We start from the raw sequence: 17,090 nt of genomic DNA on the forward strand, positions 1-17,090 counted from the left end.
TATGATGGCATATTTGCAAGAACTTAAAAAAAAGGCATATTCACTTGGAAATTTTTATGCATCTCTAAAAAATTTTGATAATGACACTCGTTTGCTTTTTTCTTGCGCTTTTGAGGGTGTAGAATGGGTGGCTCATAACCTTTAACCGCAAGCAAATTGACGAGATGGTCTTCTATATGAACTTCTTTGCCCAACTCTTGCATTTTACTCCTAGTTCTTTCATCTTCATGAACAATCTCTATTGCATATTTCTTCTTCCATGCCTCATTAGATTTAACTATAAATGAGATCATCCAATACTTTCCTGACCGAAAGGTCGCTACTACAGTAGTCTTTTTGGAATGCACTTTTGTTTTGTTGGCAATCTTCCCCATTCTCTCTCTGTTATTGCTTTTGCTAATTGACCGACCTACCTCTCAACATTCTGGATTGATGCTTATTGGGATTGGATAAGATAGTCTGTTGGATCAATCACTTGATCCAGTTTTTGCATGTATTGCAGCATCATTTCTTCAAAATTAGACTTTTTCTCTTAAATAGGCTGGGGAGAGTGTTGAGAGGTCTACTACTAATTTTGGAACCCAGGTGGTTCCGTAGGTCTGATCCCTTGATTTCTCCATGAAAAATTAGCATGATTTCTCAACCTTTTATTGTACGTGTTAAAAAAAAAAGATCATTCCTTGACTGCAATTTTTGCCTACCATATGCTTTAGCAAAATTCATATCTTTTACTATGGTAGGATATTCTCCATTGTAGTAGTCAACAGTACTATGCCCGTATATGTGATAATATGAGCATGATTCTAGAGATTGAGTTTCTCAATTTAAAAGTAGCAGTATCTGATAACTCAATTTAGCAACCTATGAACCCGAATCTATTGATGTACCCACTCATGAACTCCTACTCTTTCACTCCGAATTACTTTTTACTGAGAGTTACTGAATAGCAACTCATAAAGACCTACCAAGTCCTCTGGGTTTTGTCTCCAATATAACCTCCAGCTACAATATTCACCATATTTTGGGTTGTTAATGACAACCCATCACATAAGAATTGCACTTGCAATACCAAAGAATATTGATGTAGGGGACACTAAGTGAGTGGTAGCTTGAATTGTTTCCATGCTTCATGAATCAGCTCTCCTTTCATCCGAGCAATAGTATAGATATTGTTTCTCAAATTGATGGCCTTTTGAAGTGAGTAATACTTTGTCATGAAAATGTTGTAGATATCTTCCCATATTCTCAATGATCTTTTAGGCAAAGTAATCATAATTTTGTACGATCCTTATGATAGTATATGAAACATCTCATCTGTAGGTCATCCTCTGAAACTCCATTCAAAGGAAACATTTAGACCACCGAATAGAATTCACAGATGAAAGAGAATAGTTCCTCGTTAGCTAACCTATGAAAAGAGGACAAGATGGTGAAGTGAACAATCTTGAGCTCATATTTCCTTGCTCAATCACTCAAGCGAATACTACGAGGAGAAGCTATGATCACGGTATAAGATTTGCCTCTTTTTGAGGCAATTATGACCCACATGATTGATTCTAAAGTGATTGATATCATAACTAATTGATTGACATTTTCTCAATAATTAATTAGTATCTCCCATTAGATAATGATTGGTGATTGATATTCTGATTAATTGATTGACATTTTATCAATAATTAATTAGTATCTCTCATTTGTTAATGACTGATTGATATCTTTGTTAATTGATATCTTATTCAATGAATTAATCAATCAAATCAATCAATTGATTGATTGATTCTAAAGTGATTGATATCATAATTAATTGATTGACATTTTGTCAATAATTAATTAACATATCCTATTAGATAATGATTGGTGATTGATATTTTGATTAATTGATTGACATTTTGGCAATAATTAATTAGTATCTCTCATTTGTTAATGATTGATTGATATCTTTGTTAATTGATATCTTATTCAATGAATTAATCAATGAAATCAATCAATTAGTTAGAAAATGTTATTTTCAGTTATGAATTTTGGCAAGATTTCCTTAATGGAAGGAAACCCTAGGGATTTTTGTATTTGCTAGTAAGGGTCCCTAGCCTAGCCTATAAATAGTCTGTGGTATTCCATCAATTGTACACTTTTGGGTTAGACATACATTAGAAGATTCTTATTCTAAATTCTCCTTCTACTTTTCCTTCTTCTACATATTTATTTTGTTAGAATAGACAAGAAGGATCAACGACACAATAAGAGATCAACTTGTGTTTGACAACAGTGGTTAGAGGTAGGTGTATTTAGATTTTCGTTGCATAGTACATTCACATGTATATAGTTAGTTTTAACATGTGGTATCAGAGCCAACCTCTAACCATGTTGTTCAGCTTATAATTTCATGGTTTATTGGCAATCTGATAAAAGTTTTAGAGATTCGTATCAAGTTTGAATGAATCGAATTTAATTTGCCATGGGATCTATGGTCCGTTTTCTTAATAATTGAGATTTATTGACTAATCCTATGTATATGTATCATTCGTATGATATCTTATTTGATTATGCAGTTCATTTAGATTTCCTCCAATAATCTGGTATGACTGCAAGTAATTTGAATATTTCTTGGACTTGCATATTTGTGATTGTAAGGATTATATGTATTGATTGTTGTTATCAATACAATATAACAATTCGAGAAACATATAAAGAGTTGTTATATTCAACAATCAAAAGATTAATATCATATTAATCCATGCAAGATAATTGGTTGACTTTATATGAATGGATCTGCAAGTTTATTGAATTTTTGCTACCTTATTTTGAGATAAATATCTAAAGGCATGATTTCAATATGAGTTTGCCTCCACGTTCCTATTGTTATTTGGAATTATGTAGTATTTTGTGCACTACACTTTTGTTCATTTATCTCATATATACTAATGTCAACATTAGTATGGTTGATTACATTTAAATTTTAGAGAATTTCCTTTATAAAGTGTGTCTTGCATCTCAACTATTTGATGCATGAAGAATTTTAATCACACAAAGGATGGTGGGTAAAAAATGAATATAAAAAATGGAAATTATGAAATTCTTTTGTCAAAATACAGATTTTTTTGACTATTTTGATATCCTTATAAAGTCTAGTACACTTTATGTTTGAGAGTAGCTATAGTATCTCAAACATTGGTGTACTACAATTTTGATCACATATAGTTTAGTGATTAAAATCAAGGATTTCTAATCAACAAGTTGACTACTTATTTTCTATGAATTTTCATTAGAAGTTTTCTTGCATCATATATTTGGGAGTAGCTATAGTATCTCAAATATATGGTGTAAATAACTTTAATCACATATGATTAAGTGAATATAAAAGGAAAGCAAAATTCAATAAAATTCAGTCAACATAAAGTTTTTTGACTATTGACAAATAACAAGATGCCATGCTAAAAATTTCACTTTTACATTATATATTTGGGAGTAGCCATAGTATCCCAAATATTTGATGAGAAAAGTTTTTCATTACATACAGTTTGGTGATTGAAATTATGAATTTTTAGTCAGCATATTGACTTGTTGACAATTTTTCTTATAACGCCGTAAACTTAGGAGTAGCCATAGCATCTTAAGTATATTGGTGTTTGGAGAAATTTTGTATTGCTTTTTCACGTATTGCTGAGTGATTAAAGAAATTTTTTTTTTTAAAAAAAATGGCATCTAAATCAAGTTGCAATTAATTCATTGAGATAGTTATCCAGCCCCACAGGGAGGTAATTATTTTGGTGAGATTAATTGACATAAGATGGTAAATTAGAGGGTCAATTAAGAGATATTTCTATGATCACATGTACGAATTATTTTTTTAATTCATTGTTCTAGATTACTAGTCTTATGTTTGCAACCTTTGTCCATAGAAAAGTTTGAATTTACTATTTGAATTGACATAAGGTTGATTCAAAATCAAGGTACAAATTTCATAGCTTTTTTATGATATAGTTCTTGATTGTTAATTTAGTGTTTCATTCCAATGATTTTATGGTTCTTATTAGCTTGATTTTTAAATTCATTCTCTTTTGTTTTTGGTGCAAGTTTTGAATTAGCACTTTCATGAGAATGAACAAACCATTCTCATAATGTGGATATATTTGCTAATATAGAGGTTGAGTATGAGAATTGGGAACAATTTAATAGTTTGCTCATTTTGTTTCACATTCATATAAAATAGGGTTCAAACCCTAATTATTTATAGTTAAATCTTGCATGAAAGCCATAAAGAAATTGTTGCAAGTTTTAACTAGCACCATTAGAAGGCTTTCTTTTGTGACAATTAAATATTGAAGTGTATTTTAGCTCATTTCTATGAGTTGAGAATTTTGCTACATCATCAATTAAAGTCCCATCAAATTGAGATTGAGTCATTTCTATAGCATTTCATTATTGATTCTTTCATGCATAATTTCTTAACCATTCAAACCTTTATAATACACATAAAGATATATAGTTAATTACTTGTTTTAACCATGTGTATTAAGAAAGGATAAAGAGGTTAAGAAATAAGAGAAACTTAACCTTCATGAAAGAAGAAATGGAAAGGAAGGTAATTTTGTTCTCATTAAGTCAAACAGCAATAAAGATCAACGTTGTTTGTAAGAGAATGATATTCGATACTTTACCTTGAGAGAAAGTAACTCAAAAGAAAATCTCAATTGTTGAGTGTTATAAATTGTGATATATTTGGTAAATTGGCTAAAACTGTCAATTTACGTTGTCAGTATAATAAGTTTCTGATTATATGAAAAGTGAACAAAAGTTTTTTTATAGAAACTAAAAAATGTTCACATAAAGATAAGTGATGTATTATTGCTCATTTCAGGAAAACAAATTTTCGAAAACATTATTTTCTTATTACTTTAGAATTTCTATTTTCAAATTAATTACTATTGGGTATGATTATAAACCTCATTATCTAGTAGTAGATTTTGAAAATAGTGAAGTTATTTCTAAAGTTTTTAGTACCATCTTTTGAATTGAGCAATATACTGCACTTGATCACAATAATTATTTTGGCAGCAAGTATGTTTATCACTGGGGAAACTCCTTAAATTTTGGCATAAGAGATTGAGATATATCTCTATATGGAAATAAAGAGTTGATAAATCATAAATCTTTAAAGATTTTAGATTTATTGACTATAAAATTTCAGGTAAACTGCACAGGTAGAGTAGACTATCCAACCATTATAGATACCATAAGAGTTTCATTATAACACTAAAATTTTGTGAATTATTTTCTATCCTTTTTGATTGGTGAGAGATATTTATCTCATTATTAGGTAACCATTCAACAAATATAAAGTTCCTTTCTTATTTAATAAAGGATCAATATTTGATACCTTTTTAACTGTTCAAACGAAAAAGGAAGTTTGAAATTTGAGGGATAGAAAATAAAATGAAGGCACACAAAATTAGGGGACTATCCTATATGTACTCATTTTATAATTTTGAAGTATTGCTAATGAGTAAAAGCAATTCTTGATTAGTTACATCCAAATGATGTACTTTAAGGAAATAATGAGATAGTTGTGGATATAGCATTTTGACAATCTTTATATCTTGTGAGTAATGCCTTGAAATTGAAGTATATACTTAAAAAATTTCCTCCAATATTGTTAAACACTACTTTGATTATGGTATGGATGGAAATCGAGTTTAAAATATTATGTTCATTTTTGTGAGGGTAATCAACCTACACATAAAAAAGCTGTACAAAGGAAACAAGGCTATCTTACTTCAAGAAATTTAGATTCCTTTACATTTCAAGAATTATTAGAACTGGAGATTTAATCTTCTTAAGAACATGAAGTAAGTGGGAGTGTTTTGACTCTGGAATGGAATTTTGAAATGGTAAGGATTCATATTTGACTCATTTGCATATGAAAAATTGATAGCTTTTCTCAAAATAATTATTTAATTATTTTAGATAAGCAATCAATTGAAAAACTCCTTGTCAAATAAACACATAAAGATAAATTCACTTTGAACCTACTGATTGAGTTATCTTTGAGAGAGTGGGAGGCAAAATGTTCTCTATAGAGAATTGAAGTTCTCTAGTTACTATGTTGTATACCTACAAGAGTTTAAGGATCAATTGGGTAATGTTTTCATAAGGTACAAATGGAGAAATCTCCATATTCAGGAATAATGTCACAAATTACCACAAAATCTCTACCAAATTTTGAGAGATTTTGTTTAGGGTAATTATCACACTAGAAACTCACTATTAGAGTTACATTAGATAAATATGAAAACAACTGTCCTTAACATGACTCTTGATAATTAGGTGTACATATGTGTCACCATAATACATTTGTAGAGAATGCAATTTAAATTATTCTTCCCAATAGTATATTAATTTATTCTTCATTTGATTTTAGAAGAATTTTTGCTGGTAAATTAATATATATTAAGGTTAGTGGGAGTAATAAAATGAGAGTTTTTCTCAATCATGATATTTGTGAAACCCTTCTATAATTGATATTCACAAAGTCGAATGTAAGAAATAGTTAATCTATCTTAAGGCCTTCATGGAAGAGTTCTTTGATTACTTTTAAGTAATAATAGTGAACAATTGCATAATGTTCACATCATACATTGGAATGAATATAAATTCACCAAGGAGGTTATGAAGTTATACCACAGTCATCTGCTGTTTGGCATAAAGTTTGTCGATATTGTATTGTGGCCATTATAGATATTTGATTTGACTATACCCTTTCATTATGTATACATGAAAGAGTGGGAGTCAAAATAGGCAAGTCAACATAAAGTATTCAATAGTTATTTGAAAAGCAAAAAGTTAGCTATTGAGTATGCAATAAGGAGCTATTATTTTTGATCAAACAATTAAAGATTGCCGGCTGAGTTGTTAATTATCAAATAACTCATATGGAACTTAGTAGTTCATTTAGTATTTTGCTATTATTCTCAAACTATTGTTATTGCCTAGACACTCGAGATATTTATATTTACATAATTTTGTGCACATTGTTGTTCATGTATAAAGTAAGAATCATGTGATCCATAAAGTTGGACCCTGAATAACTTATATGAAGTTATTCATAAAGTTCTTTTAAAGCACTTTACTAGGAAGTATAATACATTGTAGTACATGGAAGGAAGTGTTTGCCATGAGAGCATAACCAACATGATTCGTGTATTATTATTTTCTAATTAAGTAACTATTACATAACTGCTAAATTTGGTGAGTGACAAACAAGGTTTATGGCCATTTTTTAAGTAGTTAGTCACTCATAAGTTATTTGACTATTTCACATGGGTCAACTGGGAGAATGGAAGACTTGCCTCTTTTTGAGTCAATTATGATCCACATGATTGATTCTAAAGTGACTGATATCATAATTAATTGATTGATATTTTGTTAATAATTAATTAGCATCTCCCATCAGATAATGATTGGTGATTGATATTTTGATTAATTGATTGATATTTTGTCAATAATTAATTAGTGTCTCTCATTTGTTAATGATTGATTGATATCTTTGTTAATTGATATCTTATTCAATGAATTAATCAATGAAATCAATCAATTAGTCAGAAAATGTTATTTTCAGTTATGAATTTTGGCAAGATTTCCTTGATGGAAGGAAACCCTAGGAATTTTTGTATTTGCTAGTAAGGGTCCCTAGCTTAACCTATAAATAGTCTGTGGTATTCCATCAATTGTGCACTTTTGGGTTAGGCATAGGTTAGAAGATCCTTATTCTAAATTCTCCTTTTACTTTTCCTTCTTCTACATATTTTGTTTTGTTAGAATAGACAAGAAGGAGTCAAAGACACAAGAAGAGATTAATTTGTGCTTGACAACAATGGTTAGAGATAAATGTATTTAGATTTCCACTGTGTAGTACATTCACATGTACATAGTTAGTTTAACACACGGGACATATGATGTCTCTAAAATGAAGTCCAACAGGTGGAGAAGATGGCAGATTCTAATATTGTTGTTAGCATCAATGGATTGGTCACTGCCATCTCATCTTCTTTTGAACTATCTGATTAAGTGTAGAGCAATATAAATTCCAGGTAAGGATTGCTACAAAGATTGTTTTCACAACTATGCTTGCCTTTTCAACTTCGTTGCAGTTTTCTCAATCTTAGAATCAAATTCCAATTTGCCTTTTTGAGATTAGGTCATAAACCAAGAACCTAAAAAAATAAATAAAAACTAAAGCAAAAAATTGAAAATATAATACCAAAAAATAACTAAAGTAGAAAAATTCATTGCCATCCTCGATAATGGCACTAAAAACTTGATCCACGTATTCTACAAGTGTATGGAGTCAATCATGATAATAAATTCACCTGGAGAATTTTGGGGGTTGGACCTACAAGGATGAATTAATTTTCTCTACTTTAATTATTATCGAAAATAATAAAGCTCAAATTCAAAGGGTTTTAATCTCTAATTAATAAATAAAGTAAATAATCAAGTGAGATAAAATAAAGTTGGGAAAATAATTGACAAGAGATTAGGGTTTCAGAATATGATCCGGAGTTTGAATTAATAATCCAATTATTTCTTAACATGCGAAGAACGCATCACACAAAAAATATTTTAAATATACATCTAAATTATACCCAATTAAATCTCACATCTCTCTCGAGATCACTAGTATTTAATTGAACCTTTTAAAATCTTAGGTAATTTTAATTACGTCATACAAATCCTAAACTACTTTCATTTTTAGGTTAAAATATGTTTATTTATCTAGTGCTTGGTGGTATATCCCTTCTTAGTTCATACAAATCCTAAGAGCATGTTTACCGTGACCAAACATAAACATGTAATTAAAACAAGATAGATAAATCAAGGCAGATGTCAAGAATTTAACTAGGATAAATAACCAATGTTCTTTCACATAATCCTATCACTAGAAACAAATTAGTTTAACATATCCATTAATAAATCCAAGAATTCAAGCAAAAAACACAATATATGAGAATAAATAAAAAATAAAAAAAACTTCTCAATCTTTGATGCATTAGTCTCCATGTTGAAAACAAGTTATGTAACATGAACTAGAGCTATCCTAGTATTTTTCTCACTAAAAAGTCCTAAACACCTCTATTTATAACTTCCTAAAGTTGTCGCCCAAATATGGTAAGATTGGGTCTTGAAGAACTATCAAAAGTCGAGTTCTAGTAGGAGTTCACTAATGATTGGTGCAATGACCACTGAAATGTCGGGTCAGGGACATAATAATAAACAGTAACATGAAATTCCAGAGAAGACTGGCCCAAGATCCGGGCCTAGACTTTGTTCAAAACAATCTTCCACAATTCCAGACAAAGTCGGGCACCAAGTCCGGTGTCGGGCTTCACCGGATTCCTCTCAGTTTCGTCACGTTTTTTATCCGTTTCTTACTCGATCATGTATTTCTCTTACAAAAATCAATAAATATTCAAATTAGACAGCTTCCATTCAAATTAAGCGTAGAAAGAGCAATTGACCAACAATTCACACATATAGAACCACTCTAATGCCTACTTTATCACCAATATGGATGGTAGACTACAGGTGCGGGCCGGATTAACTTATCTTTCTACTTTTAACTTTTCTTTTTCTTTTTCTTTTTCTATAACACAACTTCCTTCAATTTGCTACTTTTATTGGTATATTTGAATACGATTTTTTATTTTCTTTAACTCATTACTTTTTCAGTTTTAACATTACTCTCTTTAAAACATTTTGAGCGATGGAATACATTGATCATGAGTAATAAATTATTTATTTCTAGTTAGATGATTTTTTTATTAAATCAGACAGAAAAAATGGTACAAACAGTCGCAAAATTATTCAAAGTTCCTTGTTTTGATCAGTAAATTTTTTCTTCTGCTAAAATGGTGATTATAGGCGCCATTTGAAATTAGTTGCATCTCGGAGACTTTACGGGTGCGAATGGCCAAAAACTGATCTCATCTGTTTGACATACATTTCCGGAGTTCAACAAGTCAACCAAATTATATGTGATCAAGTAGAGGGTGAAGGTTCAAGAAATCCACATGGATAATAAGTAACATTCTTAGGACCAAAATGAAAGAGTGGATTGTTGCTATGGAACATGTCAAGATTTTGGCAAAAATTTAATAAGGTTAAATTCTGATTTGGCCGTTCAAAGTAAACTAAAGTGTTGATTCAATCCCTAAAATTGAACAAGTCTCAATTAAGTCCTCTGAACTGAAAATTTTGTTTTAGATGAGCTATTTCATCAATTCATATTTGTTCAATTATGTTTGACCAAAATCTTAAGTCGTAAAGTAAAACCATTCCGATTCTAAGGACTTTAGAGAAATTAACATGTCAGCTAAATGAAGTAAAAAGGGTAAATTATTGTTCCTCTAATCTAGAGAACTTTCTAACACTATGTTAAATCTTTCAAATTTGATTAGAAGAAAAATTTTTATTCTTTTTTGCTCATTTGTAATGGAGGTTAATTGCTTTAAAGTTCCTAAAAAATTTGTATGATTTTTTTCTACAACTCCTGTTTGGTCAAACTTTAAAAACCACACATAAATTGATAAAAGGCCATATTTGAATGAGATCTCTAGTTTGGGGACTTAATTTGAAATTACTTACTTTCAAGGAATAATTTCAGAAACCTTTCATAAAGTTTCTAAAAATTTGCTGCCATCCCCTGAGGTTTGCAAAAAACCCTGACCTTCCCTACTAGAATTGTGGTCCCAATTACTTACATCATATGGGGAGAAATAGCTCATATACCCTGAGATATTATATCTTGTTAGAAACTAATATGTGACAATTAAGTAATTAAGGTACTAATTAATTGTTAGTAACTAATTAACGGAAATAGCTATTAGGAATTTCTCTAATAATGAACAATAGTTTGTATTACAAAATGGTGCCAATTGATAAACCAAATATTTATTCACTCTCATAAATTGATATATCAAACAATAATTTATCTGGATTTTTTTACTGTAAAAAATCTTCACAGTTGCAATATTTGAATTTCATGATTCCTCCCTTAGCTTGATGAGACCATAGTTTCCTCACCTATATTTCACCTTCAACTTGATAAATCCACACAAAATCACTATTTTCCTGCCTCAAAGTTTGCTGCTTTAAGTGAAAATGAGATCCATTCTAATGCATATTGTTGCCTTTATATGCAAAATGGCAAAGACTTGAAAAAATAGCGGTTGTAATCCAATGCACTAGCTGTTGGTCCAACTTTGTAGAGAAAGTCAGTTGCTACTTATCTCTGGTTCTTTACTATTTGCACTTGATTTCCCTTACTTTTATTAATATGTTTTCGGTCTTTTATTAATACAACTTATACACATACATAGAGGGAATTTTTGGAATAAAAATTTTATCTCTCTCCTTAAAGTAATTTTTTATTTGGACTGATTTTGTTATCAAAACTTTTACCTCAGGTGAAGTTAATATAATTTTTCAAAGCAATGCATTCCATCGACACTTTGTCTATCTTGGGGTGGTTCAGGCTATGCATTCCACTCATAGCATAAATTTCTTTAGGTAAATTTGATATCTGAAGAGAAAGACAATAAAAGAGGAATCGAGGTTTTAAGTCTAGTTTGATCTAAATTGATGTGATTTGCATGTTCCTTGTGTCTTGTGTCATGCCTGTTGGCAAGTATTCGGAAAAGGAACACCATAAGATGCTACTAGTATAATTGGACATTTAGAATTGGTACATAAATGTTCCTTCTTACATTTGTAAAAATGTATACCAACGCAACAAGTATTCATAAGCTTATAAACTATTCAATATCTAACCCGGAAAAGGAAACAGCAACATCCTATGAAGTCATAAAGTGTCACGCTCCGAGCCTGCACGCACCCGTCACGTGACATCCGTCATATTCCCAACTCCCACTCAAAAATACAAGGCTACATTAACTAGACTACTTTTAAAAGTACTAAAACAATATAATCAAATGAAATGCGGTACATGTCTCATATAACAGGTAGTCTACGAATACTCAAGACGTTCATACATTTATTCTCTAATTGAAACAACGGAGACAAAAGTAATTGAAGCTAACAACTAGAAGCAGCTAGCCTGCCAACTTCCATTCATCTAAAACTAATAAAAGTCATCCTCAGAGTCTTCTACATAAACCAATTCATACTCTTTAGAATCTGCAAAAATGATAAAAAATGGGTTGAACAACAAGTCGTTCCGTAGGTAATATCTACCCCTCTGTTGGACCATGTACTCGTAACTTTATAAATACATATATATATATAAGTACAACTCAAATCGTTTGCATATCATTCACATCCATAATCTTGAAAGTAACGTCATTTATAAAACAATCAGTAGTAACGAGTGGCAAGCAATTTAAAAGCATCTTATTGATAAATGAACATGGAAAATCATAAAGCCGTAAATCGTTTTCGTCTCAATTCACAAGTCTCTTCATATCCATTCATAAATCAATTTATATCAGCTCATAAGTCTCATTTTAGATTAGTTCATAAATCATTCTTTCCGATCAGCTCATAGATAATTCTTTCAGATCAGCTCATAAATCATTCTTTCAGATCAGCTCATAACAAGTACATGCAATGACCGGCTACTGAGTACTCAGCCTAGAGATTAAACCCCTTCTAGGTGGGCGACTAATAGATTTCATGAATACCGATTGGTCTCATTTCATACATGGGTCAATCGGCCGGACTTTATACCAGGCTACTATGACTTTGTCAATCGGCCGTATAACCGTACTTTATATCAGGCTACCATGACTTTGTCAATCGGCCGGACTCTATACCAGGCTATCATGGCCTTGCCAATCGGCCGGACTTTATACCAGGCTATCATGGCGATTAGACAGGACTATAGTCCCTACCGTCTATTCCCTAACTGTTTTGAGTTTTACTTGTCAAAAATTCATTCCACACGTCACATATATAAATCTTTGATTTCATAAAAGATTCACCTCAATTGGTATATAATAACATATCAAAACGTTTCAAATAAGCCACATGGTCCATTTTTGTATAGTAAAAATATAATTTTCATAAATATCCAAGTAAAGCATTTAGTCAAATATATTTCGAGTCAACACAACAACATAAGATTGAAAACAAGAATTTTATTTTTGCACCTTTGAAATCTCAGAAGGGTAAGTACCACCTACCTTTGTTTGGCTGCTCGAATGGAACTACCTTAGGTCCTTGTACCGTATCTATCAAATGCATGAGTTCCCTAATTAGTCGTTACTTCCTATAGATGCATAAATACACAAACTCTGAGTAAGTCGAAGATTCGTGTCTAGACCATTATATGGACCCTAATAGCATCTTTCTAAAGTAGATGATTTCTATTTTTAAAAAGTTTCCTAAGTTTCTATTTTTAGAAAGTTTCTTAATTTGGAAAATTCTCCCTTTGTAAAGTTTCCTAATTAAAAGAAAATAATTACTCATAATCATATTTATTATCTTGACTACTATCTTATTATGCTTATTTACAACTTATGATTATCCATTATTATTATTATTATTTTAACCGTTTGGTTTAATTATTTAGAACTTATCTCACTTTGTTTACATTAACCTAATAGAGCTAGACAAAGATGTTTTAGATTTCCCTCTAAGCCACTTGGACGTAATTGATTAAGTATAAAGTTTACATGACTAACCCTTCAATTCTCACAATTGCCTTAAATTGGGTCTTGAATTTTTAATATCCATGATAAACTATAAAAATGGACTAGTTATATTTAAAATTTATTTATTAAATCTTTACTAATTTTATACTATATTTTGGTCCACCCCTGAATTGCCCCCCTTTTTTTTTTCTTTTTTTTTCTTCCTCGGGTAGGACCCATGGTTGGCCATTTTTGACCATGGTCGCCAGACTTTCTGGCGACCCCCTTGTTCTTCATTGGTTGGCCGAAAAGGCCAACCATTGCCTTTGCTTTTTGTCGCCAGCAAGTGTCCCTTTTTTTTTTTTTTTTTTTTCGATTTTCGATTTTCGTTTGGGTCTTGGGTTGGCCAATAGGTCAACCTTGCAATTCCTTTCTCTGCCGCAAGTGAGGGCGGCTCCCTCTTTTCCCCCTTATTTTTTTTTCTTCTTTTGTTGCGTTGCTTCCACAACGCCTAGCAACAACAGGGCAACGGCAGCCGCTGCTGCTCTTCCCTCCTCTTCCTTTGTTTTTTTTTAACAGATTGGGTAATCTATTCATCCCAAAATTATAATCTATCCCCCTATTCCTACTAATCCAAACATGAATCCTCCTAATCTCTTATGGAAACGCAAATATCAATATGTATATAACAATAATATATATCCATAAAATCTTTAGGATAATTAATGCAACTACTAGAACTAAAAGAGAAGTTTTGCGTGCACTTGAGACTTACAAGGTTAGGTGCCTAGTTGCCTAATTAATTGACAGCGACGCCTTCTTCTCTTCATCTACTCTCTGATATCTCTCGTTCTAAGGAAGGCAGACAATGAAAGGGAGGAATAATATTTGCCCTGTTTGAAAGGTGAGTTTTTTAGGAGTTTATCTAAAACTTTACTGTAACTTATTGTAGAAGTTTTTTAAAAAATTTTTGAAATATGTAGATTTTTAAATATTTTGAATTGTATAGTTTAAAAATTTTGAGAAATTTTTTGAGGTTACTGTAGCTAAAGTTTTTAAAAAACTTGTAGCAGACAAACTTGGCAAAAAACTTGGGTTCCAAACAAGGCAATTATTTTTTTTATAAGTGTGCCAAACCCTAATAACCACCCACTAGTAAATGGGTTAGATAAGAGTTTTAACTGTCATGAACCTTTACCCTATCTTATCTCATTTTTATCCCTCAATTAATCCTTTAACCTATCCTACAATTATTTTACTTTTACTCATGGTAAATATCCATTTAGTTAATTGGCCGAAATAAAAATTGAGCCAAAAATCGTGGGTTTTACATAAAGAATTTCAAATTGCTTCCGACCCATAACAGCACTACGAATTTAAATCTAATCAGAGCCAAGAAAGATAATTTCCTCTGTGCGTTCACAAGGAAAATTGAAAATAGAGCAACGGCAAAAGATTTGCTGTGTAGTACAGATCATTAATATTCTAAAGCAACATTTTTGTTTAGTTCGCATTGTACCATGAACAAATTTTTTTATTTTTTAAAAAAAAAGATAGAAAAGGAAAATAACCATAAATTTTTTGGTCCTTCAATCTACCTACCACCATTATGACAACGGAGGAATGCTTTGCTCATTTCTGAAGAAATTACTTGGATCCACTTTAGTCTTCACATGCACCAATCTGTCAAAATTTTGGTTGAAATATTTAGTCCCCCAAATGCTAGCTTGTTTATAGCTTGTATTGCCTTTGATTTTATTGACTCCCAAGTCAAGATCCCTATAATTCAAATATGCAGCTCTTGGAAACTTTGATACGTAGGCAGCCATATAGCTATAAATTCTTCTTGTCCAATTCACATGTCTCTTGGATTCTGCATTGCCTTTTTCGTCCCATCCCGCTACATAATGTATCATGAAAATGTTCCCTCTCCTATGAGGGAAGGGTGTTGCAGATTCCGAGATTTCACTCATCATTCCTCCATAAGGACTAAACTGTAGCTGGAAATGTGCCTCCATGTCTTCTTCTTCTTCTGCAAAGAGCCTTTTCCATAATCCTTCAAGACCTTTTACTGAAATTGGTTTCTTTACATAGTCTGACTTTCCTTTGAAATATGACTTGGACGAATTCCTATCCAGAAGGACCTCAACCGAAGCAGCTCCAGGAATGTTGGCAAAGTAGACTGTGGACTCGACCCAGCTCATTTCAATGCAATCTTCTTTTGCTAATCCCAGTTCTGGGAAGCTTTTTTGCATCAAGGAAAGGAGCTGATCAACTCCACCGAGGAACAAAGAAGTAAATGAAACTACTATGGATTTCTTTCCGGTTTGGGGAGAATTGGAACTCGTTATGAAGAGCCTAATTAGTAAATTTTCATCAATCTTGTCTGCAATGTGCTGCCACTGATATACTAGCTGAGTTGCATTTTGATCTGACGTCTTGGTTAGATTAAAAACTGTTACCTTTTCAGGAACAGAAACAAGACTTACTTTCCATGCAATGATGATCCCAAAACTTGCTCCACCACCTCCTCTGATTGCCCAAAATAGATCCTCACCCATAGACCTTCTATCCAAAATTTGACCGTTCACGTCAATAATTTTGGCATCAATAATATGATCAACTGACAACCCAAATTTACGTGACAACATGCTATAGCCTCCTCCGCTGAAGTGTCCTCCAACGCCTACTGTGGGACAAGCACCAGCAACGAATGCGAGTTCCCTACTTGTCTCACCGATTTTGTAGTAAAGTTGGCCAAGAGTTGCCCCTGCTTCAATCCATGCCGTATGATTTTCCCTGTCAACTGATATCGAGCTAATGTTTCTAAGATCAACAATGACAAAAGGGCTTGTTGAAGCATAGGAAAGACCCTCATAATCATGTCCACCACTCCGGACTCTGATTTGAATTTCATGTTTCCTGGAACAGCGTATTGCCGCCTGGATCTGGGATGAATGAAGTGGTGTAAGGATGAGAGTTGGCTTGAATAGAGAGGTTGATGCGGGACGTAAGTTTTGCTCCGTGGATTGCAATATGGATGAATATGATGTGTTTCTTGGGGTGTAAGCAATGGTAGATACGGAGTTTGAGTTTTGAGATTGTAGGCAGTTAAGATAATCATCGTGAATTCTTGATGCGTCAGCCTGTAGGATGGCTAATGCAAGTATGAGAAATGAGAGATGAGAAAACAATGAACTGCCGGAAGTCACCATTTTTCTTTGTATTGAATTCTTTGATAAAACTGAATTGGGCTAGAGTTCTATTTATAGAATTTTCTTAAGGAGGCTTTGGTTCTTACGGTATTAAATTTTCTATAACACGTTTTCTATCTCGTTTATTTAGTGAGTATTTTATCGGGCGTGGGAGACAATGGAACAATCAAAACAAGTGCCCGATATTTTCAATTCGTAAGCCGACAAAGGCAGCTGGTTCCAGTAGCCA

The 17,090-nt window shown here is 31.9% G+C and overlaps 1 protein-coding gene across 1 annotated transcript; it reads right to left on the reverse strand.

The window, feature by feature from the left end:
* Positions 1-15,043: 15,043 nt before the first annotated feature.
* LOC113709744 (tetrahydroberberine oxidase-like) lies at positions 15,044-16,868 on the reverse strand. Its single transcript, XM_027232591.2, has one exon. It carries the CDS (start codon positions 16,859-16,861, stop codon positions 15,254-15,256), a length of 1,608 nt encoding a protein of 535 aa, XP_027088392.1. The 5' UTR covers positions 16,862-16,868; the 3' UTR covers positions 15,044-15,253.
* Positions 16,869-17,090: the final 222 nt, after the last annotated feature.

This window comes from Coffea arabica, chromosome 9e (assembly GCF_036785885.1).
Source record: "Coffea arabica cultivar ET-39 chromosome 9e, Coffea Arabica ET-39 HiFi, whole genome shotgun sequence".
Taxonomy (NCBI): domain Eukaryota; kingdom Viridiplantae; phylum Streptophyta; class Magnoliopsida; order Gentianales; family Rubiaceae; genus Coffea; species Coffea arabica.